General features: G+C 43.7%; 1 protein-coding gene and 1 long non-coding RNA gene across 22 annotated transcripts in view; one reads left to right on the top strand and one right to left on the bottom strand.

Moving 5' to 3' along the window:
- Positions 1–26,609, top strand: part of ADD3 (adducin 3) — a 186,138-nt gene that overhangs the window by 145,738 nt on the left and 13,791 nt on the right. For all 20 annotated transcript variants that reach the window (XM_050958033.1, XM_050958022.1, XM_050958029.1 and 17 more), the window contains 10 exons: positions 4,019–4,157; positions 5,786–5,937; positions 6,090–6,170; positions 7,725–7,874; positions 8,945–9,088; positions 9,180–9,278; positions 10,775–10,957; positions 16,579–16,836; positions 18,088–18,207; positions 19,520–19,609. In XM_050958033.1, coding sequence (XP_050813990.1) covers positions 4,019–4,157; positions 5,786–5,937; positions 6,090–6,170; positions 7,725–7,874; positions 8,945–9,088; positions 9,180–9,278; positions 10,775–10,957; positions 16,579–16,836; positions 18,088–18,207; positions 19,520–19,609 — 1,416 coding nt within the window. The remainder of the gene's footprint in view (positions 1–4,018; positions 4,158–5,785; positions 5,938–6,089; positions 6,171–7,724; positions 7,875–8,944; positions 9,089–9,179; positions 9,279–10,774; positions 10,958–16,578; positions 16,837–18,087; positions 18,208–19,519; positions 19,610–26,609) is intronic.
- LOC127053482 (uncharacterized) overlaps positions 1–26,609 on the bottom strand; it is a 44,036-nt gene that overhangs the window by 7,642 nt on the left and 9,785 nt on the right. The window contains exons 2-3 of one of the 2 annotated variants that reach the window (XR_007775050.1): positions 20,226–20,407; positions 14,591–15,209 (exon numbers count right to left, since the gene is read on the bottom strand). This is a non-coding gene — a long non-coding RNA (uncharacterized LOC127053482). Of the gene's footprint in view, positions 1–14,590; positions 15,210–20,225; positions 20,408–26,609 lie in introns of those variants that run through there. The other variant, XR_007775051.1, reaches the window with a different exon arrangement.

Raw genomic sequence — 26,609 nt, 5'->3', positions numbered from 1 at the left:
CCCTACTTCTAGGCTCAAAGGTCTTTCAAGTCCTTTATCAGGGCTTCCCTTTGCTTACAGCCCTCCTACCAGGCTAACAGTCCTTCATAACTCTTCTAGCTGGGGCTTCTCATCCAGGAGGCTCCTGCTTTCTGAAGGTCCATCAGCTGAAGCTTATCCCTCAACAGACTCCCATTCTTAGGTCTCTCTCCCAAAGCCTTTGCCTGGGAGCTCTGAAGAATTGTCTGCTGAAAAGAAGACAGGGCAGATGACCTAGCTTCTAGTCACATGCTCCCATCACATAGCTCTTGGTGTCATTCCTTTCACCTGGGGAGGCAGGCTAAATTTGGCACAGGTAACGTTAAGCCCCAGTCCCGTTGCAAGGGGCGACTTACTATGTGATAGTTCCCTGTTGAGGACTGCAGAGACACTCCTATGGATGCCTCAGAAGCTCAACATTTAAATCAAAGAAGTAGTCACCTGGACTGGTGCTGCATGAACCTAAGGGTAGTAATCCACAGACATGTATGTCTTGCAGAAACAAGAACTACAGGTACCCAACTATCTTTTCTAGAGGCATTTACACCAAGGTAGTATAGTGGGAAATGCTCATATGCCTGTCCTGCCACATGATGCCTCTGCATATGCACATGCAACCCAACATTGCACTGGCCTTTGTTTGCTGCCATGTCATGTTACAGACATATCTAATTTGTTGTCCACCATTAGCTCTTATGCCTCTTTCAATAGTGAATTGTAGTTTTACATTTATTTTTCACCAGCTATACTAGTTTGATGTTTTTTCCGGGCTGAGCCTACCCATATATCCCATCCACATTTCTGACGTCTCTACATACTTCTGTATTTCTCTGTCCTCACAGGAGTCTGCAACTCCTCCTCCAAATGTAGTGTCATCTATCAATTTCATTAACAAATTGTCCTCTTATTGTATATTGTCTTTTCCTTGTCCCATGTCTCAATTTTTTTATAATTTTGTAGGCTTGTCTTCAATGCAAAGTAAACTGAAGTTATTACTTGAATGTTGCTCTTAGCTTGAGTCCCAGCCATATACTGAAACCCTTAATTTGAGTGTTGTGGTGCTTTTAATTCAAGTTGGCTGGCATGTCAGGAGGTATGGGCCAAAGCTCAGGATGGCAAAACTCATTAGCTGTTAACATGACTACTGTACAATGTGGATGCAGTTTAGCTGCACTCAGTGTCCCTAGTCCTCCAGTTCCTTCCCATAATTCCACTGTTGTGCCCTGAAAGTTCAGAACAAGTTCTCTCATCATTCACGGGGAAGGAGTTCATAGAGCAGCTGAGCTTCCTGCAGCACAGAGCCATAGGATATGCTCTGGTGAGCATGAATAGAAGTTGAGTTCAGAACTCCTCTCATAACAGGTGGGTATTTTGTGGGTTTTTAAATGAAAGCTGCAGAGTTGGTCTTCGCCTCAGCTGTAATGGGCTGGTTTTCAGAGGATTGTTCATCCTGCTTTTGTGCAAGTGTCTTAAGCTTGTTTTACCTCTTCCTCCTCCTCAAGTAGCTGTTATAGGCCACATTTTCAAATCATGGCTCCCATTTTATATGGAAATACTTGCCTGCACATGTTTAACAATATCCATGTATAGTGATTAAATCTATCATTTGACTGCAGTGGTGATCGCACTTTTTTTTTAAGAGGTGTGCATACAAATAGACTAGTTAGAAGATCCTCTGAAATGTTAGTCCATTGTATCTGTTTCAGCCTGAAGTACTTTTATAAATTTGAAGCCTCTAGGGCAGTGGGTCTCAAATGTATTTATTTATTTATTTATTTACTGGCGACCCCTTTCAGATTGCAAGCCTCTGAGTGCGACCCCCTAATAAATTAAACACACTGTTTAATATGTTTAACATCGTTATAAATGCTGGAGGCACGCAGGATTTGGGGTGGAGGTTGACAGCTTGTGACCCCCCATATAATGACCCTGAGGGGTCCCGACCCCCAGTTAGAGAACCCCTGCTGTAGAGAATCCTAATAAAGAATTTTCATGTAGGCTGAAACAACTTTTAAATCCCACACTTAAAACATTTTCTTCATAGGACTTGAATAACATCATTTTTCATTCCTCTGACAATTGCTACTGTTTGTTTTCCTGGTTAAGTGTTCTATTGTCAAGTACTAGATCTCAAATGACTCAGGCCCTTTCCACTTGAAAAATGTCTGCTTTGGGCTGTATGCGGAGTGTTTATATCTCTTTCAAAATGTAAACTTTGAACATAATATTTTAAAATAGATCAGGAATGGTCTATAATGTACTCATGAATTAAAACATTATAATAGGTAACTGAAACAGGCAAAAAAAAAGCCACTTGGGCTCCAGTCCTGCATAGGCAAACATTTGCATCTGCAGGGATCCAACTGCAAGATGCCCCCATCAATAATATTGGGCTAGGTCTTATGGGAATTTGTCCAATAAAAAGACAAAAATATTATCAGGGTCTCATAAGAAGTATGCACTCAAAGAAGAAAAAAAGTTACCTACCTTTTGTAACTGCTGTTCTTCGAGATGTGTTGCTCATGTCCATTTAATCTCCTGCCACTCTGTTGGAGTTGTTGGCAAGAAGGAACTTAGAGGGTGTAAGGTCGGCAGCACCTGATCTACCATGGCATGAGGGCACCACAGCCAGCCCTACAGATGCCGCTACAGCAAAAGTTTCTAACAGCTGTGTCTAGATGTGCGCGCGCACATCTAGAATGGAATGGACATGAGCAACACATCTCGAACAACAGTTACGAAAGGTAGGTAACCGTTTTTATGTGATAAAATTGTCTTTCATTTTAGATAAAGAGTCAAGACTGATCAGAAATAGCACAAAGTTTTTTGAATTTATAGACTCTTTATCTTAAAATATATGGTACACCACCACCAATTAAAAAAAACTTCAAACGGAATGGAAACTACACCAATGAGTTATAAAACAGACTTATGTCGGTATAACTGTGTTTCCCAAGAGCATGGAAACCCCAAACTCCAGAGCAAAGCAATTATACTGACCAAACTCCTGGTGTAGACATAGCTGCCACCTCTCAGGGAGGTGGCATATCTATGGTGACAGGAGAAGCTCTCCCATTCACTTAGGTAGCATCTTCACTAAGTACTACAGCAGCTCAGCTGCATCACTGCAGCTGTGCCTTTGCAATGCTTTATGTGTAGACAAGCCCTTAATCTGACCATTCTATATCTGAAGCAGTTTAATGAGGAACAAAATGAAGTTACAGTAAATTTAACATGGAAAGGGGTTAAGAATCATAGAATATCAGGGTTGGAAGGGACCTCCGGAGATCATCCAGTCCAACCCTCTGCTCAAAGCAGGACCAATCCCCAGACAGATTTTTACCCCAGTTCCCTAAATGGCACCCTCAAGGATTGAACTCACAACCCTGGGTTTAGCAGGCCAATGCTCAAACCACTGAGCTATCCCTCCCCACCCCAATTGTAACATTGCTGATGGTTTTTAAAATGAGTTTTAATATAAGTGCTATGGGTTTACCAGAATATTACATATTTTGGGATCGACTGAATAGTCCCTACTGTACTGAAATTATGATGATTGCTCTAGTCAAGTTAGTATTGGTAGGTGTTTTCTTCCACTATTTTTTAAGCTTCTCCAAATAAATCAGTTATATAAAATTGTTTCCTGTCCCTAAAGTAACTATATTTTAGTAGATTGCCATTCTTGAGTTCATGAACTGCTGAATAGGCTCATAGTTCTGAACTTTTAAGCCATCTCTCTGGTGAATAGCATGTTCCTGCCCAGGGATGATCTTGTGGAGAAAGCAAAGAACTGGAAGATCTAGGTTCCTTTTTCAGCTGTGCCACAGACTTCCTGTGTGACGGTTAAAGTTTTTCAAAGTGATGAGCAACTAAAATAGGCTCTTATACTGGGAAGTGTTGGTTAACCTTAATAGGTGTTGATACCTATACCCTGCCTATAATAATGATCTCACTACTATCGAGGAAAGTTTATCCGAGTGATTCTCAAATGTTTCTGCAGGCCTTCCGAGAAGACCTGGAATGTCTTATTCAAGAACAGATGAAGAAGGGCCGTAACCCAACTGGACTGCTTGCGTTGCAACAGATTGCCGATTACATCATGGCAAGCTCTTTTGCAGGTTTCTCTTCATCTCCGCTGAGTAAGTGAACAACGTGTATAATTGCCAATATTTTTCTAAAATTCTGTCTCTGTTTTACCAGATGCTGGGACCTCATCCTTTCAACAGAATTTTTGCCATTTTTTTTAATCTGTAAAGCAATACAGATTGTGGTCTTAAAAAATAATTTTACTTTTAAATGTTCTCCCTCTAATATTTGGTATCAGAAAAGTTATAATTTCTAGAAACTGCTAATAGTCAATAAGTTTTGCAACTTATTGCAGCAAAACTAATATCCAATCTCATCATTTTACTATGATTCACATAGATAGTAACATGACAACTAACCTGGCAGCAATTTACTATAGTATACCTGCCTTTAAAATTTGATAGGAAGGAGGAACCTGTTCAAATGCATGATTAGATGTTACTTTCATGCTCCTGGCAGCTGTGTGTTTAGTCTATTGGTAGCTATTAGCCAAGATGATCGGAGATGGAACCCCATGCTCAGATGACCCTAAACGTCTGACTTCCAGAGCAGGGAGTAGAAGACTGGTGGATCACTCCAGCTGTCATGTTTTGTACACTCTCCCTGAAGCTTTGGTACTGGCCACTGTCGGAGACAGGATACTAAACTAAATGGGCTGTCAACCTGATCATGTGTGGCCGTTCTTGAGTATTGTGTTCTTAGGGGCCTGATTTTCAGCATTGTGAGCAGTAGCATCTCCCACTGAAATCCAGTGGGAGCTGATAATACTCAACGCTTCTATTGTGTGACTTTGGACAAGTCACTTTAGGTGAGTTTACAAAGTGAGTGGCAGAAAGGAAAATAGAATCCAAATTTCCTGACTTCCAGTCTTGTGGACTATCAGATAAACTAGATGTTCTCAAACTTTTGTCCTTGAACCATTTGTTAGTGGATTCTGGAAAGGTGGCTGGTCATAAGGTACTAACTCTCTTCTTGTTTCTATCTGTTAAATCGTATTAAAACATAGTATTTAATGTATTTTAACTTTCCTAATAGTAACTTCCTATGTATTCAGATGTTGTAGTTGCCACAGACATATTATGTATTTGTGAAGGGGAGAAGGAGTGGTCTTCACAGTCATAAATGAGCTAGGAGGTGCTCCATAATACAATTTCCCTATTAAAATGTATTCTGTGCTATTAAACAGTTCTACTGCAAAAGTTCTCGTTCTTATATCCTCCCTCATGACATCTCTAGAACTAACTACTGACTCAGAATGAGAAATCTAATCAAATGGCTATTCAAGTCTGCAGAGCTCAGTAGGAGTGTTATTAAACAGCCTGTAAATGTAGCTTAGCTCACCAGTACAGGAGGTCTTAAAACACTGGAATCTGTCCAGAAGCACATTATTTTGGCACACAGAATAGTTCAAATCTGAGTGGTTCTTCAAGTAATCCTCTGTCACTAATTCATCCTTCCTTTCTTCTCTCAAAAATTGGAGACTTTCTTATTACTTTAGGGTATATTATAAAAGTTGCTAAGGCAGTCCTAGAAAACATTACACCTCTGCTGCAAGCCTAGTCTAATGATATTATCTTTTGGCCAAAACTGAGATTCTATACTACAAATGTAAGTGTACTGCTTTTGGAGAATTACAGAGAATTTAATTGTCCTATTTGCCATCTATTTTTTTTTCTTTCAGGCCTTGGAATGGTTACACCCATCAGTGACCTACCTGGAATAGACACCAGCTCATTTGTTAAGGGAGAAAAACTTACTCGTTGTAAGTTAGCCAGCCTGTACAGGTTGGCTGACTTGTTTGGATGGGCACACTTAGCAAATTCCTACATCACAGTGAGTATTTTTAAGAGTAAAAATGATTACTTGCTTCTGTGTGTTTTCACCTGTATGTTTGAAATTAAACCGTAGAAAATTAGAATTAATTTTCCAAATGTTATTCAAGTAAATTCAATAATAAATCAGAAATCATTTTTTCTCCTTTGCAGGTAAGAGTAAGCAAAGAACAGGACCACATTCTAATCATTCCAAGAGGTCTGTCTTTTTCTGAAGCTTCAGCCTCCAATTTGGTATGTGCTTCACTTACACTAATAATAATCACTGAAGCTTAGATTGTTTTTTTTTCGTTTTGCAGCTAATGAAGAAGGATAGTGGCATCAGGTTTTTGTTTACCCATTCTGAAATTCATATAAAATCATCTAGTGAACAGCAGATTAATTTTTGGGATTACACAATCCTGTGCTCCTGAACACTTCTGTCCAGATTTCCGATCCACTTTCACTGCTTTGGTTCCACTAAAACTTTAATGTTGTCCAGCAAGCTTTTTGCATTTTAGCTGGGCTCCCACCAATCCACAAAAGAAAGTCCAATAGAATTTGTCAGCTACTTTATTAGTATAACAGCAATCTCTTATGAGTAATCCATAGTGCTTTGATCTTCAAAGCACTTTGCATGCATCAATCCACATGACATCCTTGTCAGGAGTGAGGCATGTATTATTATCCTCATTTCACAGTTGGAAAACTGGGAAACAACAAAGTTAAGTAATTTGTCCAAGAACAAAAAGGTAATTGGTATAAGGGCTCTTAATTCAGTGTCTAGACTACCAAATTAGGCATCTCATGGTATGAAAGAACTGCAAAGTTTGTTACCCAAATTGTCATATCTACTGGTGAGTCTTACTGACAATTATTGGAAGGGAACAGAAGGTAGGTAGCACAATATGGTCAACTTCTAAAAGCAGAGCCGAAAATATAACCATAAGAACTGGATCTTGTATGCTGCTTTTCTTGCCTCTGTTACTCTTTTCTCTCCCCCCCCAACCCCCGCCTCCTCCCTAACAGTTTGGGGATTTTTTTTATTTTCATGACTTTTATTTAAAATGCTTTAATGGCAGTTGTTCTGAGATTGAGTCTTTGTTTTCACATTAAGTTGAATTAAATTTTCAAGTTCAAATATGAGAAAATAGGAGGTGTAATTTATAATATAACACACAGTACATTAATAGTTTGTAAAAATATGTAGTTCATCTGAAATGTTCAGTTTTAGCATCTATTGCTCTTAACCATTTTAGTTTGAGAATTTATTTATCGTTATCTGTATGCTAAATATATCTATGCAGGTTGTGCTTTGAACAGAAGCTTGTTATTGAAGGCTCTCATACAGGCTTTCTACTCCAATTGAGTCTGCTTGGTGTGCTACACTACCATCTCTTCCTTTAGCTAAGGGGCAGCCAGATCAAAGAGGAATTTCTTTCTGTTTATCAGGATCTGGCCTTTTTCATGGCTATTTCCACCATCTGGCAAGATCTTTAACAGCAGGAGGATTTGTATACTTAGACCTGGCTTCCCTAATACTTCTAACTGTTATTTTACTGCACGTGGTAAAAAGAAAATCTTAGTTTGTTTAGGAAAGATCAAACTAAGCACAAGTTTAAGATCAAATATGATAGCTGTTAAATTGATTCTGTTTCCTCTCCCCCTCCCTCCTGTGTACGTTGGTTTGTTTTTGGGGGAGGTGGGAAGAGGGAGTTGTTGTTTTTTTTGTTTTTTTGTTGATTCATGGCCACTTAGTCATGGCCAACATACAGTAGTTCCATGAGTTTCCTTTGTTTGATTTTCCAGGTTAAATTAAATATCTTAGGAGATGTAGTTGACCAGGGGAGTACCAATCTGAGCATCGACAATGCAGGATTCAGTCCACATGCTGCCATCTATTCCATGCGCCCTGATGTCAGATGTGTGATACACATACACACCCCTGCAACTGCAGCTGTAAGTCTGTACAGTTCCTAACATGGCCTAAAGAAGAAACAGTTTCAAAATATGAAAATATATTAAGATGTATATTATGAATGTAAATCTAGTAGGTATGGATCAAACTCTCCTCTCCACAGTTTTATACTTGTGTAACATTGACTTCAGTTCAGTTACTCTTGACTTTCACCAGTTTAAGGGGCTTATTCTTCAAGATTCTGAGTGACCTGAGGGTACTGAGCACTTTGCTGGAATGAGCCATTCATAAAATGAGGATCGGACCACCTCAGTCATAGTGAAGGAGGAATATGTACAATTTAGGCCAATGCTTATTTTAAATCATCTCAGTACTACATAACGTATTCTAAGTCGTGATGTGGATGACATGAATTGCATTTTTAAGAGGTTATATTATAACACTGTTCTGGGTATCTCTCAAAGTTATTGCTAAACTAGAAGTCAAAAAAGGGCAAAAATGAGTAAGAGGCTGGACTGAACTAACAAATAAAAGAAACAAGGAGATAAGTCTGTATAGCATGGCTAGAGATGAGAAAAGGAAGACATGATTGTGTACCAATGTTTGAAGAGTGTAAACATCAGGAAGGAAGAAAAATTGTTGAGGGTTGATGTAGAGTAATGGGAATGAAGTGAGGAAAAGATGCATTAATATCAATTGCCAGGGAAAGCTTGCTCATGGTGCCATCTATTATTTGGCATAGTCCCCCAAGTGAAGTGGTAGCAGTGCTGTCACCGTATTTTTAAACTAGACTGGATAAAGCACGAGAACAGTATCTACTCCATATTGAGACTCTTCTTATCTAGCTAGCATATAGCCAAGACTTCACTTTCATTTAAGAATATAGGTGGGACCAAGTGGTCATGATCCACAGGTAGAGAACCCATGTATTGGAAAAAATCCTATAGGGAATAATCTACCACTAATATGGTGAATTTCTGGATGACCTAATAGTTTAGTTATAACTTTGGAAGCTTAACCAGGAAACTTGTGGAACAGGGCACTTTGTACAGAACTCTGGTTTAAATGTTTGTTTTCAGAAACTTAAAAGCGATAAATTTTCTTGAAACAGGTTTCATCTATGAAGTGTGGTATCCTTCCAGTCTCTCAGGAAGCTTTGATTCTGGGAGATGTTGCTTACTGCAATTACCAAGGATCTCTTGATGAACAGGAAGAGAGAATTCAGCTTCAGAAGGTTCTTGGGCCCAGTTGCAAGGTAGTCTCAACCTTTATTCATGTTTTTCATTAATCATTTGCATGTACTGTACCAGTTTCTACTATTTAACATTAGTGTTTTCATTTACTAGGTTCTGGTCTTGAGAAATCATGGTGTGGTAGCCTTAGGAGAGACGTTAGAGGAGGCCTTTCACTATATTTTCAATGTGCAGCTTGCCTGTGAAATACAGGTAAGAGAGATGCTTTGTCATTATTTAATTTCTGAAGGAAATACTTATGCCATAACAAGATATTGCAATGGATAGACCTGACTCCATAGGGAGGAAGTTCCATTATTGCAAAGTATTCAACAGAATCTCTGCTACTAGATGCAATATTTGACTACAATAGGTGGAACAAATCTGTACCACCGGACGCTTTTGAACGGGCACCAAAATCTTTTTATTTACTTATCATTATTATTTTTTTATTTTCTTCTTTGGAATCTTAGCTTTGCAATACCTTGACCACGAAATTTGGACCTTGACAAAAAATAGACTACCCCGGTGTAGAAGTTCTGTGGGCTAAAGAGGAGATTTGTTTCTATTATAGCATGAAATTCAAAGCATGTTTCCGTTTACTTCCTTTTATGTGCACAGTTAGCAATATCAAAACCACTCTGGGTATGAACGTTAGTTTAGGCATCATGTGTTGGCTTTGCTGTAGAGCACATTGTGTTCACTGGAATGACTTTATCCCATAGGATAGTATCATTCATTAGAAAGTCTTCCTATTGCACTGCAGCATTGCGACATGATACCATTTCATGAAAGTTATTTTGAGAGCCATTAATGCTTTGCCAAATAATGTGTTGAAAGCCAGTCAATCTGGGAGGAAATGTAGATGGATCTGTAATATTACAGGGCAAATCTGGAGTCCCCCCTATCTAAATACAGATCATCCATGTGAAACTGTAACAGTGCTTTCCACGGTGGACAGAGTAAACTTCAGGAGCCTGTGTCCTGGGGTGCATACTTCTACACCCTACAGAGTATAGATCCATGAGCGTTCCCTGCAGGCTGAACACAGTGACTGTTAGAGGAGGAGGAAGGAAACGGATCCATCACTCCTTACCCTGCATAGAAATAGAACACATAGTCTGTGGATACCACTAGATCCTCTGTGGTCTGATTGAAGAATTCCTTCCCCCCTCCATCCTCTGTCCTTGTGGAGATTCATAGCGCCCAACTCAATTATTCAAGCTCACTGTTGGGATGAGAAAAAGAGGATTTTCCACAAAGAACACAAAGTGGAGAAGAATGGTGTATTGCAAAATAAATTAAGCAGAATCCAGAAATCGCTTGTTAGTGTCTTAAGTAATTAATCAGACACAGAGTTGCCTTTCTCTCCAATTGTAGGGTACGTCTGTATGAAGATTAAAGATATTTCTCTGTCTTCTATAGCTAAAAGTACATTGTTGAGCATGTAATAAATAATTGAAGTTTATTGCATTTACTCCTTTTAGAGCCATAATTATTAACTGATACTGACATTCATACAATAGGAATCATTCTCTGCATGTCTTAATGTAGTTGTCATCATTGTAGTGAGAAGAAAAGTAACCTGAAAATATAATTGCAGCCAATTTTATGTTTACAGTTTTTCCCTTAAATTCAGACAAGCTGAGAATTCTACACCCAAAAAATTATCTATAAAGAAACAAACTACTGTGTGAATATTGTTGCAGGTTCATGCATTAGCTGGCGCAGGTGGAATAGACAATCTTCTTATACTAGACCTGCAAAAGTACAAGCCTTTCACACACACTGTGGTAGCAGCTGGAGGAGTTGGAGTTAATATGGGCTCCCAACAAAAATGGAAAGTTGGGGAGCAGGAGTTTGAAGCGCTCATGAGAATGCTAGACAACCTGGTAGGTGCACAGTTATAACAATACAAATGCAACCCTTGAGAGTTTGAGTGCTTTTTACTCCTCCACTTGTGGGATTAGGCCCTAAGTGAAGGAATTGTCTGTTTGATTTTCTTTATAAACTTGAAAATGAAATGTGTAAATGAAAAGTAGTTTTTTTATTGAATATTTAATATCTCCTGTATCTGAACATTTGACTTAGTACAGAATATTTAAAAAGAAAAAATCTTTCCATATCTGAAGCCTAATACAGCAGAATAGTGAGAGCTAGTTAAGCTAAAATTTCTGTCAGGACACTATGTCACAAAGGTTTGTCATTTCTCTATAAAGCTGTGTTGCTGCAACATACATTTTCTAATCATCACCTTAGTAAATATACTTGGATGCTTTCATTTTTATTTTGTTATGAATTGTAGTGTTTGTTTCTATCTTCAATCAGGTTTTATCTCTTTAATTTTTAAGGACTTGGAAGAAATGAAGTTCAGTACTAATTATTGTTATTCAAAATGTAATGAAATATTAATTTCAAAGCAAGTGATTTACTGATAAAATAAAAGCAAAGCAAAACAGGCTACCACTTGCATATGAGTGCAGTGTATAAGACTCAGACATGAATTACGCTATGTGCTCAAGCAGGGAGGTTAGATGACCCCTTGCTTTCCTGTGCGGAGTACCTATATCACGGGTCACAACACAGCAACCAGGGTATTCTCCCTCACTCCGCTCAGGCAACTGCTCCCCCTTTCACATGGGTGGGCAGGGAGTGGGATGTGGGTGGAGCTGGGGCTCCACTGGACGTGCTAGGCAACACAGCTCAGCTGGTATGGAGGGGCAGAAAAAGGACTGATAGAACGTACTACTTTCTCTCCATGCTCCTCTTCTCCCTCCCATCCCCCCATTGGAGCAAGGGCTAAGCAAAAATCAAATGATGACTGTAGGTCACTATCTGGTCCCTGCTCTGCTTCTGTGCTTCCCCTTACTCAGGGCAGAATTCCAGAGGCCAATTTAGCTCAAACTATATTGTTACTACTTTAAGTGATTGCTCATGTGTATTCCACAATAGTTGTGCGTGCTCACCACGTGCATTGGTGCCGTTCATTTGTTTGGTACCTGTTGTCAGTGAGCCTGGGCCGGGGCATGCCCCAGGATTTAAGTCGTGCGGTTCTTGTCGGCGTTTTATGCCAAGAAGCGACCCGCACACAGACTGTTTGCGCTGCTTGGGAGAAACCCATATCAGCGACAGGTGCAAGATTTGCAAATCGTTTAAGCCTTGGATCAAAAGAGAAAGGGACATTAGGCTCCAAGCCTTTCTGATGGAGTCGGCGCCGACTCCAACCCCAGAACGCCACTCCGAGCCAATACCAGGCACCACGGTGTGAGTACACGGTAATCCGCCGGTGCCATTGACCATCGGCACTGCTCCCTGTCCACAGGCACATCAGGAGGGCCAAGAAGACTCCCTCCTCGCAGTGTCACCGAGGGAAGTCTGGGACAGAGGCTAGGCCCATGTCGGGCAGTCCTCGATCCCCACTGGGCCCTAGGCCTCTGACTCCTGTAGAGCGAAGTAGCTCAGCCCTTTCGGAACAGGCCTCTCCAGATGTCCAGATGCCATCCACGTCCGAAGCCCTCCAGGCGCTGGGACATCTTGTCCATGCTGGTGCCTGGAGCGCCGCTAATGTCGGCCCCATGCTCCAGAGGCAAGCCTCCACTGGGATCTCTGCAGTCGCCCCCGACTCAGTATCGGTCTTGATCGAGGGAACGTTCCCAATGCCGATAAGTGCCCAGTGTCTGCTCGGGGCAGAGTCCACGTGGATCGCCCTCGACACCGACTAGACTCTCAGGCTGTGTTCTAGCCAGCCGGGACTCGTGGCACCGGTCCTCCTCAGACAGCGGATATCGACAGGACCGCAGCAGATGTCGTCGTTGGTCCTCATCCCAGAGAGGGTACCGCAGTTGGTCACAGCACGGTTGTCAATGCCGTTCCTGCTCGGGCTCCCACTCCAAGTCTCCACCAAGGCACCGCAGCCCCGGGTGTTGATCCCTGGTGTCTCGCCATCATGGGTCTGCCCGTCGAGGCCGTTCACAAAGCAACTATTACCGTCAGTACTGGTCCTCCATTCGAGATCACAGTCCCATGACCGTCACAGATCCTGGCACCGCCGCTACTCCCTGTCGAGAGACCGCAGTGGATCCTACATCAGCCCAGTCTCCATTTTGTAGCAGTCTTTCAGTGGGCCAGACCGGCCAACCCGGGAAGCTGGCCCCGCCGGTGCCATAGCAGGTGCAGTGGCACAGAGTGTCGTGGCCGGCCCAGTGGTACCAGTGGGTACCGTGGCCTCCGGCACAGCCCCGGTGGGAGCTCGGTTGGTGGCCGGAGCTTCGAAGGCACCGTCTGCCTCCCTCTCCAGACCCCCGACAAAGGAGTTGGTGGGACGCTCGTCCTCGGTACTGTGCCTGGAGTCCAACCAAGTGGTGGATCCTCCAGCGCCGGCCGACACCCAAAGCACTACACCGTCCTCTTCACCCCGCCCGGAGGAGGCAGTTTTGGCCCTGCCTCCCTCCATCCCACAGGAGGACTTCAGGGCCCACCAAAAGCTCTTAAAGAGGGTGGCAGCAAGCCTCCACCTCCAGGCAGAGGAGATGGAGGAGCCCTTGGACTTCCTGTTCATGTTGTCCCCATAGGCAACGGGTAGGGTGGCCTTGCTGCTCCATGAAGGGGTGGCTAACGTTTCAAATGCCCTGTGGCAAACACCGGCCTCGTTGGCTCCTATATCAAAAAAGGCAGAACGCAAGTACTTTGTACCCACTAAAGGGCATGAGTACCTATATACCCACCCGGTGCCCAACTCCCTGGTGATCGAGTCGGTCAACCACAGGGAACGACCCGGTCAGCTAGCCCTGACCCCAAAGAACAAAGACTCAGAGGCTGGACTCTTTCGGAAGAAAAATGTATTCGTCTTCGAGCTTCCAGTTATGAGTGGCAAACCATCAGGCCCTCTTGGGTCGGTACGAATTTAATCTGTGGGGCTCGCTGCTTAAATCTGAGGTCTCCCTTCAGGAGCGCAATAAGTAGTAGTTCAGGGCGCTGGTGGAGGAAGGGGCAACGGCAACTCGGACTTCCTTGCAGGCTGCCTCGGATGCTGTGGACACGGCTGCATGTTCAATGGCCTCCGCAGCGTCCATGAGATGGCCATCATGGCTCTTGCTCTCCAGGCTCTCCAGCGAGGCGCAATCTTCCATGCAGGATCTCCCGTTCGATGGGAAAGCACTGTTCACAGAGGAAACAGATACAAGGCTGCATGGCATGAAGGACTCTCGCACGACCCTCCAGACGCTGGGTCTCTATGTCCCGGCTCTGGCAAAACCTAAGTTCAAGCCACAGCAGATTTCAACCCCGGCTGCCCTCTCGAAGTACGAGGCCACGCATAAGAAGCAACAGGGCTATAAGAGACACGCTCATAGGCAGCCTCGGCCTGCCCCCCAACCTGTACCCTCCAAGGGCAAGCAAGCGGGGAAAAAGGCAATTTTGACGAGACGCTTGGGGGCAACCCGCCAGCCCTCATCAGGGATCCAACCCCAATAAAGCTTCCCTTCTCCAACCAATTCTATGCTTTCCTTCCAGAATGGTCTCGGCTCACTTTGGACCGATGGGTCCTCAACACCATTTGCTGGGGTTATACCCTCCAGTTTACTTCCTCCTCGCCCAACCACCCCGTGCCCCCATCCCTCCTGGGGGACCCCTCACACGAAGCCCTGCTCGAGCAGGAGATGAGGTGGCTCCTAGGACTAGGAGCAATAGAGGCAGTGTCTGAGGAGTTCATGGGCAAGGCGTACTACTCCCATTATTTCCTTATCCCAAGGCCAAAGGGGGTCTCAGGCCCATACTGGACCTCTGGGTTCTGAACCAGCACATGGGGAAACTCAAGTTCCGCATGGTCTCCCTGGCCTCCATCATCCGCTCCCTGGATCCCAGGGACCATTATGCTGCCCTCGATCTACAGGATGTGTACTTCTACATCCACATATTCAAGGGGCACAGGCGCTTCCTCCATTTTGTGGTGAGACAGAATCATTACCAATTTACGGTCCTTCTGTTTGGGCAGTCCACTGCCCCCAGGGTGTTTACAAAATGCATGTTCGTGGGAAGGGGGTACAGATAGGGAAATATCTGGATGATTGGCTTGTTAAGGGCACCTCCCGGTCTCAGGTGAGGGATCACGTGGCGCTCCTGTCCACGTACACCGCCTTGAGCCTACTGGTAAACAACACAAAGTCCACGTTAGTCCCAGTCCAATGCATAGAGTTTATCGGGGCACTCCTGAACATAGTGTCAGCCAGGACCTCTCTCCCACCAGACAGGTTCGAGACCCTGAAAGGTCTCATCAACTCGGTCAAAAGGTTCCCGGTGACAACAGCCAGGGTTTGCCTGCAGCTCTTGGGTCATATGTCGGCATGGATGTACATGGTCTGTCATGCCAGTCTGAGGATGAGGCCCCTCCAGCTCTGGTTGGCCTTGAATTTCTCCCAGGCCACGGACAGGATGGACAAGGCCCTCACCATGCTGGACGCTGTGGTTACCTCCCTGCGATGGTGGTCCACCCCGAACAACATGCTCCAACGGGTCCCGTTCAGGGACAGGGCCCCGTTCCTGTTATGAGCTGGTGTGCATTCCCCAGCCACCCATTGTGAGGGCACACTTGACCCGGACACAGGCCTCATCGACTGCCTTCATGGCCCATGTCCCCATCCAGGACATTTGTAGGGCCGCCATGTGGTCATCAGTTCACATGTTCATCTTGCACTGTGTGATCGTCTTCCAAACCAGGGATGACACCAGGTTTGGCAGGACTGTCCTCCTTCCTGTGAACTTGTGAACTCCTACCCACCTCCAACAGGTATAGCTTGGAATCACCTGTTGTGGAATACCCATGAACAATCACTCGAGGAAGAAAAACCAGTTACCTTTACCATAACTGATGTTCTTCAAGATGTGTTGCTCATGTCTATTCCATGTCCCACCCTCCTTCCCCTCTGTTGGAGTTGTCTGGCAAGAAGGAACTGAGAGTGAGGGGAGCGTGCAGCAACCCTTATACCGCCCCAGGCAGGCGCCACTCCAGGCGCTCCCCCCTACGGGTACTGCTAGGGGAAAAGCTTCCGGCACTGATGCACATGGCGAGCAGTCACACCTATTGTGGAATAGACATGAGCAACACAGCTCAAAGAACACCAGTTAGGAAAAGGTAACTTTTTTCCATCAGAAGGGAAAAGTTACCTTTGTTGGCTCTTGAATGGAGGAAGGAATTGACCATTATAAACTTCCACAGATTATTCTTAATCCTTCTGGATTGCACTGTTCATAAGTGGAAGTGGAAAGACTGTCAAATATGTGAAAAACTGCAGTTATGTGAAATTTTGATTGTCTGCTGTGATGCTGACTGTAAAGGTTTTTTTTTATAAATCAATACATGAAAAATAGTTTGAAGACGGATACCCCAAACCTCTTACTTGGATGAGTGCAGATAGTTCATTTAATACATACACAGGGGTAAAAACTTACCATAATTTCTTATTGTTTGGGGATTATTGGTTGATTGATTTATTTATTTTTCTTCTTAACTTCTCAGGGATACAGAACTGGCTATGCTTATAGGCATCCTCTGGTCAGAGAAAAACCCAGGCACAAGAGTGACGTTGAGATCCCAGCCACTGTGACTGCCTTTTCTTTCGAAGATGATACAGTTCCACTTTCCCCCCTCAAATTCCTAGCACAAAGACAACAGCGAGAGAAGACAAGATGGCTGAACTCTCCAAATACATACTTGAAAGTGAATGTGCCTGAAGAGTCTTGGAATGGAGAGACTAGTCCCAGAACTAAGATAACGGTAGGAAGCTATTTTTGGTAGTTGGCTTGTTCTTACTCTACCTGAGAGAAAGTGAATTATACAGAGTTTATAGCACTAAATCCTTTTTAGCTGGATTATCTAATTAGTTAAAAGCTAGCAAACAAGAAGACAGGCTTGTCTGAGATTGAACATGAGAATAGCTGCTGCACTGATATGCCCTTTCTGTTTGGGAGAATTTTGGTGATGGAAAAAGAGAGAGCTTTGTTATCCAGTCTTTGATGGATTTCCTCTTCTTTATTGGTTCTTGTAATAGGAGCTTTTTTGTTGTGGTTGTACTGCATCTAGCATGCTAAGAATTACCCATGCATCAACTGTAGTGTCTCATTTTCCCCCCCTCTGTGTCAGGGCCTCTCCATCCCCACAGGAGCGCTATCTTTTCCAAGCTAAATCAATCTCTCCATGTTTGTTGAGTCTAGGTCACTGTCAGTATCTTTGGTCAAAGACAAGTGATCAGGCCTTTCTTTAGAGCCCATTAGCGCCACCTGTTAACATATGTCTTTGAATGATGTGCAGGACTTCCTTCTCCCAGGACTAAGTATGTTGCCTCCACCACATTCCCAATCAGCTAGGGGAGAGATTAGGTCTCTTGCAAAGCGGTGCCTAGTAGAGGTATCCCATTTGCTGTACACCTGATCCCAGTTGCATAAAACATAGATTAAAAGCAGCAGCACCACCTGGTGGTAGTTAACCAATTTCTCTGTTCCTTTAGTTTAGATATATCATCAATGGCAGACTTATGTTAAAATTTGCTTAAAAAGGAAAAATCCCAATACAAAACCTGCAGTTAGCAGAGGTAGGAGATTACAGTACAAATAGAGTAAGGGGAAGAGAGAACCAATTCTGGAGCCATTAGATGCTGCATTAATGGAATAAAAAGTTCAATGGTCTTTATCCCTTTTATACAGGATTTTTGGTAAAAGCAATCCTTTCTAAACATAATCATGTTAATATCATTTTGTAGTTCTGTATAATTTTTCAAGTGAGCTTTTCAATTTTTCAATCATTTAGTTAAACCTGCCTTGTGTAGATATTGTGAGATAAGTATTGCATCCATTTACAAGTTTGTAAGCTGGGGCACAGAACGGTTTAATAAATTGGCAATGATCTCTTAGTGAGTGACTAGCAGAGTGACTAGTCCTTGCTCCTCCTCCTAACCACTAAACCATGCTCTTTGCAATGGCCGCATTCTCCCCCTTTTTTTCATCTAACATCTAAACATTTTTCTTTAAGTGGATGAAAGCTGAAGACTCCTCCAAGATTAGTGGAGGAACTCCAATCAAAATTGAAGATCCTAATCAATTTGTGCCTCTAAATACAAACCCAAGTGACGTGTTAGAAAAGAGGAATAAGGTAGGAAAGGATTAATGAAAAAATCTGTGACAATACCTTCAATTGTTTACAGGTACCAGATATATATTGTAAGTCAGCAGTCAAGTGATCATTAGAAACAGTAATAAAATGGTTTACTGAAAATATCCTGGCTTTACCAAAATGTCTTTTTTTTTTTTAATTCCACATGCTGTTGGAATTGAATATTAAAACTGGTAGCACCTTGATTATAATACTTTGCTGGATGATCAGCAGTTACTCTGAGAATGACAAATCAGAGATGGCCCCAAACTGTAGCACTTGGCTTAGCATAAAGCTTAGTGGAAGTTTGTATCTAGATCTGAACTGAACAGCTCTGAGCCACCTCTCTTATGTTGTAGGTGCCCTTTCTCAAAAAAACTGCAGAAATACCCATTAAAATGTTGCATAGGTAGTTTCTGAGAATTAATATTTATTTTAAATGTACATAACTAATAAATATCATGAATGTGAAAAGCAGCCATTTTCAGAAAGCTGACCCAAACTCCACCCTAGGCATGATTGTGTTGCTAGACATGTAATGCTGTTTCTGTGAAATTGTGGAATTTACTTACTTGGAGTCTTTTAGGGGTTAAAGGGCCATATTACCATCCCTGAGGACTGAATATGATTCAGAAGGAGCAACTCCCTTCCTCAAAAAGGATAAATAAAACAATGCCCTGTAATCACCCAGACACTGATTTAGACTACTGTTATCAGTCCCAGACACTAAGCTTGCTCTTCCCAGGCAGATTCACAAGCCTTGCTGTCTCAAAGAGAGAGGGGCAGGAGTCCTGGGGTGGGTTTTTTTTTTTTTCATTAGTTAAATATTCACATGGCAATGATGCACACTGTCGATAGGGCTGATGGTTGAGGAAAGCAGCAAATTATTCAAGTGGGGCAAATTCTACCAAAACTTCTGTGACCACACATGGTATTGACCCATTGGCAACTGAGCCTGTGTGATTCTACCTCACAAGGGAGGAAGGTGGATTCAGATGGTGTGCAGTCACTCTGCAGAGCTCACCTCCACTGGGGTTCCATACATGGTGACTCACAACTGGTGCAGGTGGCTGGGGTTGGGACCAGGGTGAATCTTTAGTGGTGCCAAAGTGGTGTCATAGGATCAGCAGGTATTGTGTAGTCAGAGGCAGGGGGCACCTTATCCCAGAGTAGAGCAGTACAAAGTCCAGTGCTCCAGTTGTGCTCCATTGCCCTATACATTGGCCATACAAAGTTGATGGTGGGAAAAGGGTTTGGTTTGCTATATAAGGACAATAGATGCTTTAAATAACATTTGTCTTTTTCCATATAGATTCGTGAGCAAAACCGATACGACTTAAAGACAGCAGGACCACAGTCTCAGTTACTTGCTGGGATTGTTGTGGATAAAAAGCCTAGTCCAGTAAGTGTACATCATGACTTGGGTTTAATTCACTGCCTTAAATGGGTTCTATCAATCTTTCAGACTTGAAGGTTTTGTCTTTTCTTTTTAAATGTTTTTTGTTAAATGTGACATGAAAATACTATATCTAACCTGGGAGATATTTTCGTCATTCGCAATACAAGTTTTTATCTACAATGTTTAAAAAAAAAAAAAAAATCTGGGGGGCTTCTAGTTACTCAGGGTTTGTCTACACCTAAAACACTACAGCAGCACTGCAGCTATGCTGCTGAAGTGCTTCAGTGTAGACTTTCACTACAGCAACAGGAGAGGTTAATCCTCTTCCCCGAGAAGTGGTAGCTCGGTCAATGGAGAACTACTCATAGCTCCTAATAGGACTGTGAAACTCATTGCCATAGCACATCATTCAGGCCAAGAATTTAGCAAGATTCAGATAGGAATTGCACACTTGTATAGCTAAAAAGAGTATGCAATGTTGTTCCAGCTAATGCTAACGAGAAGAGTTTTTGGAAAGGCCTGGTCTACACTGGGGTGGGATCGATCTAAGATACACAGTTTCAGCTACAAGAATAGCATAGCTGAAGTCGACATCTTAGATCAACTTAGATTGACTTACTTCGCGTCCTTGCGGTGTGGGATCGATGGCCGCCGCTCCCCCATCAACTCCGCTTCCGTCTCTCACCCTAGTGGAGTTCCAGAGTCGACGGGGAGTGCATTCAGGGATTGATGTATCACATCTAGACGAGACGCGATACATCGATCCCCAATAGATAGATCCAGCGGGTAGTGTAGACGTACCTGAAGAGAGAGAGAAACTCATGTTTCAGGATCAAAGGCCTGGTCTACACTACGTGTTTAAACTGATTTTAGCAGCGTTAAACCGATTTAACGGCGCACCCGTCCACACTACGAGGCCCTTTATATCGATATAAAGGGCTATTTAAATTGGTTTCTGTACTCCTCCCCAATGACAGGAGTAGCGCTAAAATCGGTATTACCATATCGAATTAGGGTTAGTGTGGCCGCAAATCGACAGTATTGGCCTCCGGGCGGTATCCCACAGTGCACCACTGTGACCGCTCTGGACAGCAATCTGAACTCGGATGCAGTGGCCAGGTAAACAGGAAAAGCCTTGCGAACTTTTGAATTACATTTCCTGTTTGCCCAGCACGGAGCTCTGATCAGCACGGATGGTGATGCAGTCCCAAATCCAAAAAGAGCTCCAGCGTGGACCGTATGAGAGATACTGGATCTGATCGCTGTATGGGGAGACAAATCTGTTCTGTCAGAGCTCCGTTACAGAAGATGAAATGCCAAAGCGTTTGAAAAAAATCTCCAGGCTACACAGTGCTGCATGACAAGCGTAACGGAAAGCCAAAGAATCAAATGGACTCTCAAGGAGGGAGGGAGGAGGTACTGAGGACTCCAGCTATCCACAGTCCACAGCAGTCTCTGAAAAGTATTTGTATTCTTGGCTGAGCTTCCAGTGCCTGTAGGTTCAAACACATTGTCCGGCGTGGTTCAGGGTATAGCTCGTCAATTTACTCCCTCCCCCCACCATGTGAAAGAAAAGGGAAAGAAATCGTTTCTTGACTTTTTTTCAATGTCACCATATGTCTGCTGAATGCTGGTGGTAGATGCGGTGCTGCAGCAATGAAGAGCAGTATCCACTCTTCTCCCTTCCCCGGTAGCAGACGGTACAATATGACTGCTATCCGTCATCACCATCAGCCCGTGAGTGCTCCTGGCTGGCCTCAGGTGAGGCTGGCCGGGGGCGCCTGGGTAAAAATAGGAATGATTCCCGGTCATTCCCAGTAGATGGGACAGAACGGCTGGTAACCGTCCTCATCATATCAACTAGGGGCTGAGCTCCATCAGCCCCCCTCCCTTTCCTGTGTAAAGAAAAGATTCTGTACTGCCTGGACTATCATAGCAGTGGCATGCTGGGCTCCTCTCCCCCGCACCGCTTAATGTCCTGCCTGGACTGTCATAGCAGCGGGAGGCTGCCTCCCCCTCATTTTATCTCACTAACAAGTCACTGTTTCTGATTCCTGCATTCTTTATAACTTCATGACACAAATGGGGGGACACTGCCATGGTAGCCCAGGAAGGTTGGGGGAGGAGGGAAGCAACGGGTGGGGTTGTTGCAGGGGCACCCCCCGTGAATGGCATGCAGCTCATCATTTCTGTGGGATCTGACACGGAGCAGCTGTGCTCTCTGATACACTGGTTCTCTAGTACACTTGCCCCATATTCTGGGCAGGACTGACTCTATTTTTAGAAACCATAAAGGAGGGATTGACTCGGGGAGTCATTCCCAGTTTTGCCTTTGCGCCCCCAGCCGACCTCAGCCAGGGGCACCCAAGATAACCGTCATCTTATTGCCAATTTACAATGGCAGCAGACGGTACAGAACGACTGATAACCGTCTCTGCTATCATGCAAAAGCAAACGAATGCTGCTGTGTAGCGCTGCAGTAACGCCTCAGTCCACGGCATCCAGTACACATACGGTGACAGTAAAAAAAGAAAAGCTGAACGGGCTCCATGGTTGCCGTGCTATGGCGTCTGCCAGGGCAATCCAGGGAAAAAGGGCGCAAAATGATTGCCGTTGTTTTTCCCGGAGGAAGGAATGAGTGATGACATTTACCCAGAACCACCGGTGACAATGATTTTTGCCCCATCAGGCACTAGGATCTCAACCCAGAATTCCAAGGGGCGGGGGAGACTGCGGGAACTATGGGATAGCTACGGAATAGCTACCCACAGTGCAACACTCCGGAAATCGACGCTAGCCTCGGACCATGGATGCACACCACCTAATTAATGTGCTTAGTGTGGCCGCGTGCACTCGACTTTATACAATCTGTTTTACAAAACCGGTTTATGTAAAATTGGACTAATCCCGTAGTGTAGACGTACCCTAAGACTGTGCTTAACTACTAGTGATAGGGATGAATCCTTCATGGGGGGACAATGTGATGGGGTCCCCAGCATACAGCTGGGACTGTGGGACTGTTGAGCCCTCTGTCCTACCAACCCGGGGTATCCCTCTCACCCTGTGATGTTGATAAGCTACAAACCTCTGGCAGGCACTGCACACTCACAGACATCCACAGACAGGGACACACCCAACTGAGTTACATTAATGCTTCTCCCAGCCACTCATGAACCAATAGAGAGGCTCCAGCCAATTCTCCCCAGCCTCACTGCTCCCCATGACTCACCCACCTGGAAACACGTCTGGAGAATAAAGACTTGGAACTGGGGAGGGTGGTCCCAGGCTGGAAGGCAGTTCCAGCCTGTGTATTGAAGATCTGTGACCCATTTGTACCATTTGTCAGGGAGCGGCACTGCTTGATTCAAATCCTGCTTAGTTTGTAGAACTCAGACTGTGAGTTTATTTTATTTCTTAGGTAACCAGCTTTGATCTCTGTGCTTGCTACTTAAAATGTCTTTCTGTAGTTAAAAAATCTGTTCTATATTTTACCTAAAACAATGTGTTTTGGTTGACGTGCTTGGGAAATCTCAGGTCAGTTTACAAAGGCTAGTGTGTGTCCTCTCCATATTGAGGGAGGGGCGGACTGGGTAATGAACTTACACTGGCCAGGCTTCTAACCAGTGCAAGGCTGGGGATCTGTGGGGGAATTGGCTGGACCCTCTGCTTTTGGTTCATGAGTGGCTGGCAAAGTGTTCATGTAATTCAGTTGGGTATGTCACTGCATGTGGAGGTCTGTGTAAACGCAAAACCTGTCAGAGGTTTGTAGCTTGGCAACAGCATTACAGAATGAGAGGGATGCTCCAGGTTGTGGGGACAAAGAGCTCAGTGGTCCCACAGTCCAAGTTGCACCCTGGGCCCCATCATAGACACAGTGCCCCACGATGGCCTACTTTAGGGTTTCTTCAATCTTCCTCTGAAGCATCTGGTGTTGGATCCTGTCAGAGAGAGATTATTGGACTACATGGAATGCATGGCAATTCCTATGTCCTTATGAACTCAAACTAATTTCACAAGGAGGTTCTGAATGACAGAAATCTTCAACATCTTGTTCTTTTTCCTCTCTCAAATCATTTCCTTTACAGGGCTAATCAGTTTACTCATGATGACAAAGAATAACCCCCTTTACTCCTAGGGGAATTCTTCCGCAGATTTCTTGGCTGCCCTGCAGAAAAATGGGGAATCAAAGAAATATGTGGGGAACACACTCCCCTTCTGCAGCAGTATCCATTTGGTGTTCAGCTTCTTACTACCTTCTCTTTGGACATGAGACCCCCTTATATTCTTGCTACTCATACATATCTGTCAGAAGCTCAACACTAGTAACCAGTCTAGATGGAGGGGCTACTTGACAGCAATGTGGCAGTGAAGTGCAGCAGGCCAGGATCCAGACTCGAGAACTCCTTTGCAGAAATAGGTCCAAACCTCCTCCTCAGTGAGTGAGTAATTTTTACTGATGCTACTTGTAAGAGCTCACATGATCCACATAAACAGTGAGATGGAAAACTAACATTAAATACACTTATACTGTAACCAAGTGCATAGATAGTGTGAGCAGCTATTTCTTTTTGCATGGTCACTTTTCACTTGATCAAAACAGCAGAGATGCGTAGCTCTCCGTTAGTCTGGGTACAATGATTTTGTTTCGTGGGTGGTAGTTTTCTTTTCACTTTTTATAACTACATTTATAACCCAATCAGACCCAGAAATAGAAAGCTGTAGTACATATTCGTAATTTAGTATCCTGCTAACCATATCTGTAGCTAGTAGCAATGTGATAAATTACAACATTGGCCTAATTTTATATAAAATTAGCCACACTAGAAGTCCTCACAATTTTGTTTCAGTTGTTCCCAAAATACATATAATAGATACAGTTACAATAAAAACTATTTATGGAATCTCCATCATTAGGGATTTTTAAGAGCAGGTTGGACAAACACCTATCAGGGATGGTCTAGATAATTCTTAGTCCTGCCATGAGTGCAGTGGACTGGACTAGATGACCTCTCAAGGTCCCTTCCAGTTCTGTGATTCTGTTCTATGATTCTATTTGCAACAATGTATATGATTAAGGATTTGTAAATGTGTGATTCTAGTTTGTTCTTGCTGCTACTTATTTTTGTATATGTATTGTGTATTAATATTTTAATCTCTGAAAATTGTTAATAAAAATTAAATGCAAAAAAGGACCAAATGTTTACAAATACTGTAGGGAATAGTGAGGTGTTGGCCATGAGGTTGGACAAGATGGTCTTAATCATTCTTTTCCACCCATAACTTCTGTGATAGCAAAAAGAGTGCGAGATTAAAATGAGTAAGACTCACGTAATCGTATACAACTGTAGTAAAGAAATTTCATGAATCATAGAACATTAGGGTTGGAAGAGAACTCAGGAGGTCATCTAGTCCATCCCTCTGCTCAAAAGAGGACCAACCACAACTAAATCATCCCAGCCAGGGCTTTGTCAAGCCAGGCCTTAAAAACCTCTCAGGATGGAGATTCCACCACCTCCCTAGGTAACCCATTGCAGAGCTTCACCACCCTCCTAATGAAATAGTTTTTTCTATTATCCAACCTAAACCTCCCTCACTGCAACTGGATACCATTGCTTCTTGTTCTGTCATCTGCCACCACTGACAACAGCCTAGCTCCATCCTCTTTGGAACCTCCCTTCAGGTAGTTGAAGGCTACTGTCAAATCCCCCCCCCGCCCCCGCCTTCTCTTCTGCAGACTAAATAAGCCCACTTTCCTCAGCCTCTCCTCGTAAGTCATGTGCCCCAGCCCCCTAATCATTTTCATTGCCCTATGCTGGACTCTCTCCAATTTGTCCACATCCTTTCTGTAGTGGGGGGCCCAAAACTGGACTCAGTACTTCAGATGTGGCCACACCAGTGTCGAATAGAGGGGAATAATCACTTCCCTTGGTCTGCTGGCAGTGCTCCTACTAATGCAGCTCAATATGCCATTAGCCTTCTTGACAACAAGTGCACACTGTTGACTCATATTCAGCTTCTCATCCACTGGAATCCTCAGGTCCTTTCCTGCAGAACTGCCGTTTAGCCAGTCGGTCCCCAGACTGTAGCAGTGCATTGGATTCTTCCGTCCTAAGTGCAGGCACTTTATCCTTGTTGAACCTCATCAGATTTCTTTTGGCCCAATCCTCCAATTTGTCTAGGTCACTCTGGATCTATTCCTGCCCTCCAGCTTATCTACCTCTCCCCCCAGCTTAGTGTCATCTGCGAACTTGCTGAGGGGTTAATCCATCCCATCCCATCATCCAGATCATTAATGAAGATGTTGAACAAAACCGGCCCCTGGACCGACCCCTGGGGCATTCTACTAGATACCGGCTGCCAACTAGACATCAAGCTGTTGATCACTACCCATTAAACCCAATGATCTATCCAGCTTTCTATATACCTTCTAGTCCATTCATCCAATCCATACTTTAACTTGCTGGCAAGAATACTGTGGGAAACCGTATCAAAAGCTTTGCTAAAGTCAAGATATATCCCATCCACCATTTTCCCCATATCCACAGACCCAGTTATCTCATCATAGAAGGTAATCAGGTTGGTCAGGCATGATTTTCCCTTGGTGAATCCATGTTGACTGTTCCTGATCATCTTCCTCTCTTCCAAGTGGTTCAAAATGGATTCCTTGAGGACCTACTCCATGATTTTTCCCAGGACTGAGGTGAGGCTGACTGGTCTAGTTCCGCAGATTCTCATTCTTCCCTTTTATAAAGATGGGCGCTACATTTGCCTTTTTTCAATGGTCCGGGACCTCCCCCAGTCACCACGAATTTACAAAGATAATGGCCACTGGCTCTGCAATCACATCAGCCAACACCCTCAGATGCAATAGATCTGGACCCATGGACTTATGCATTTCCAGCTTTTCTAAATAGTCCTTAACCAGTTTTTCACCAATGAGATGAACTTTGTCAATAAAATCAGGTACTACTTTTGTCCACTATCTATAATAATGCGTTTGTAA

The sequence above is a fragment of the Gopherus flavomarginatus genome, chromosome 6 (genome assembly GCF_025201925.1).
Source record: "Gopherus flavomarginatus isolate rGopFla2 chromosome 6, rGopFla2.mat.asm, whole genome shotgun sequence".
Classification (NCBI taxonomy): Eukaryota; Metazoa; Chordata; order Testudines; family Testudinidae; genus Gopherus; species Gopherus flavomarginatus.
Note: the sequence above shows the minus strand (reverse complement) of the source record. Positions and strands in the feature narration are given on the sequence as shown.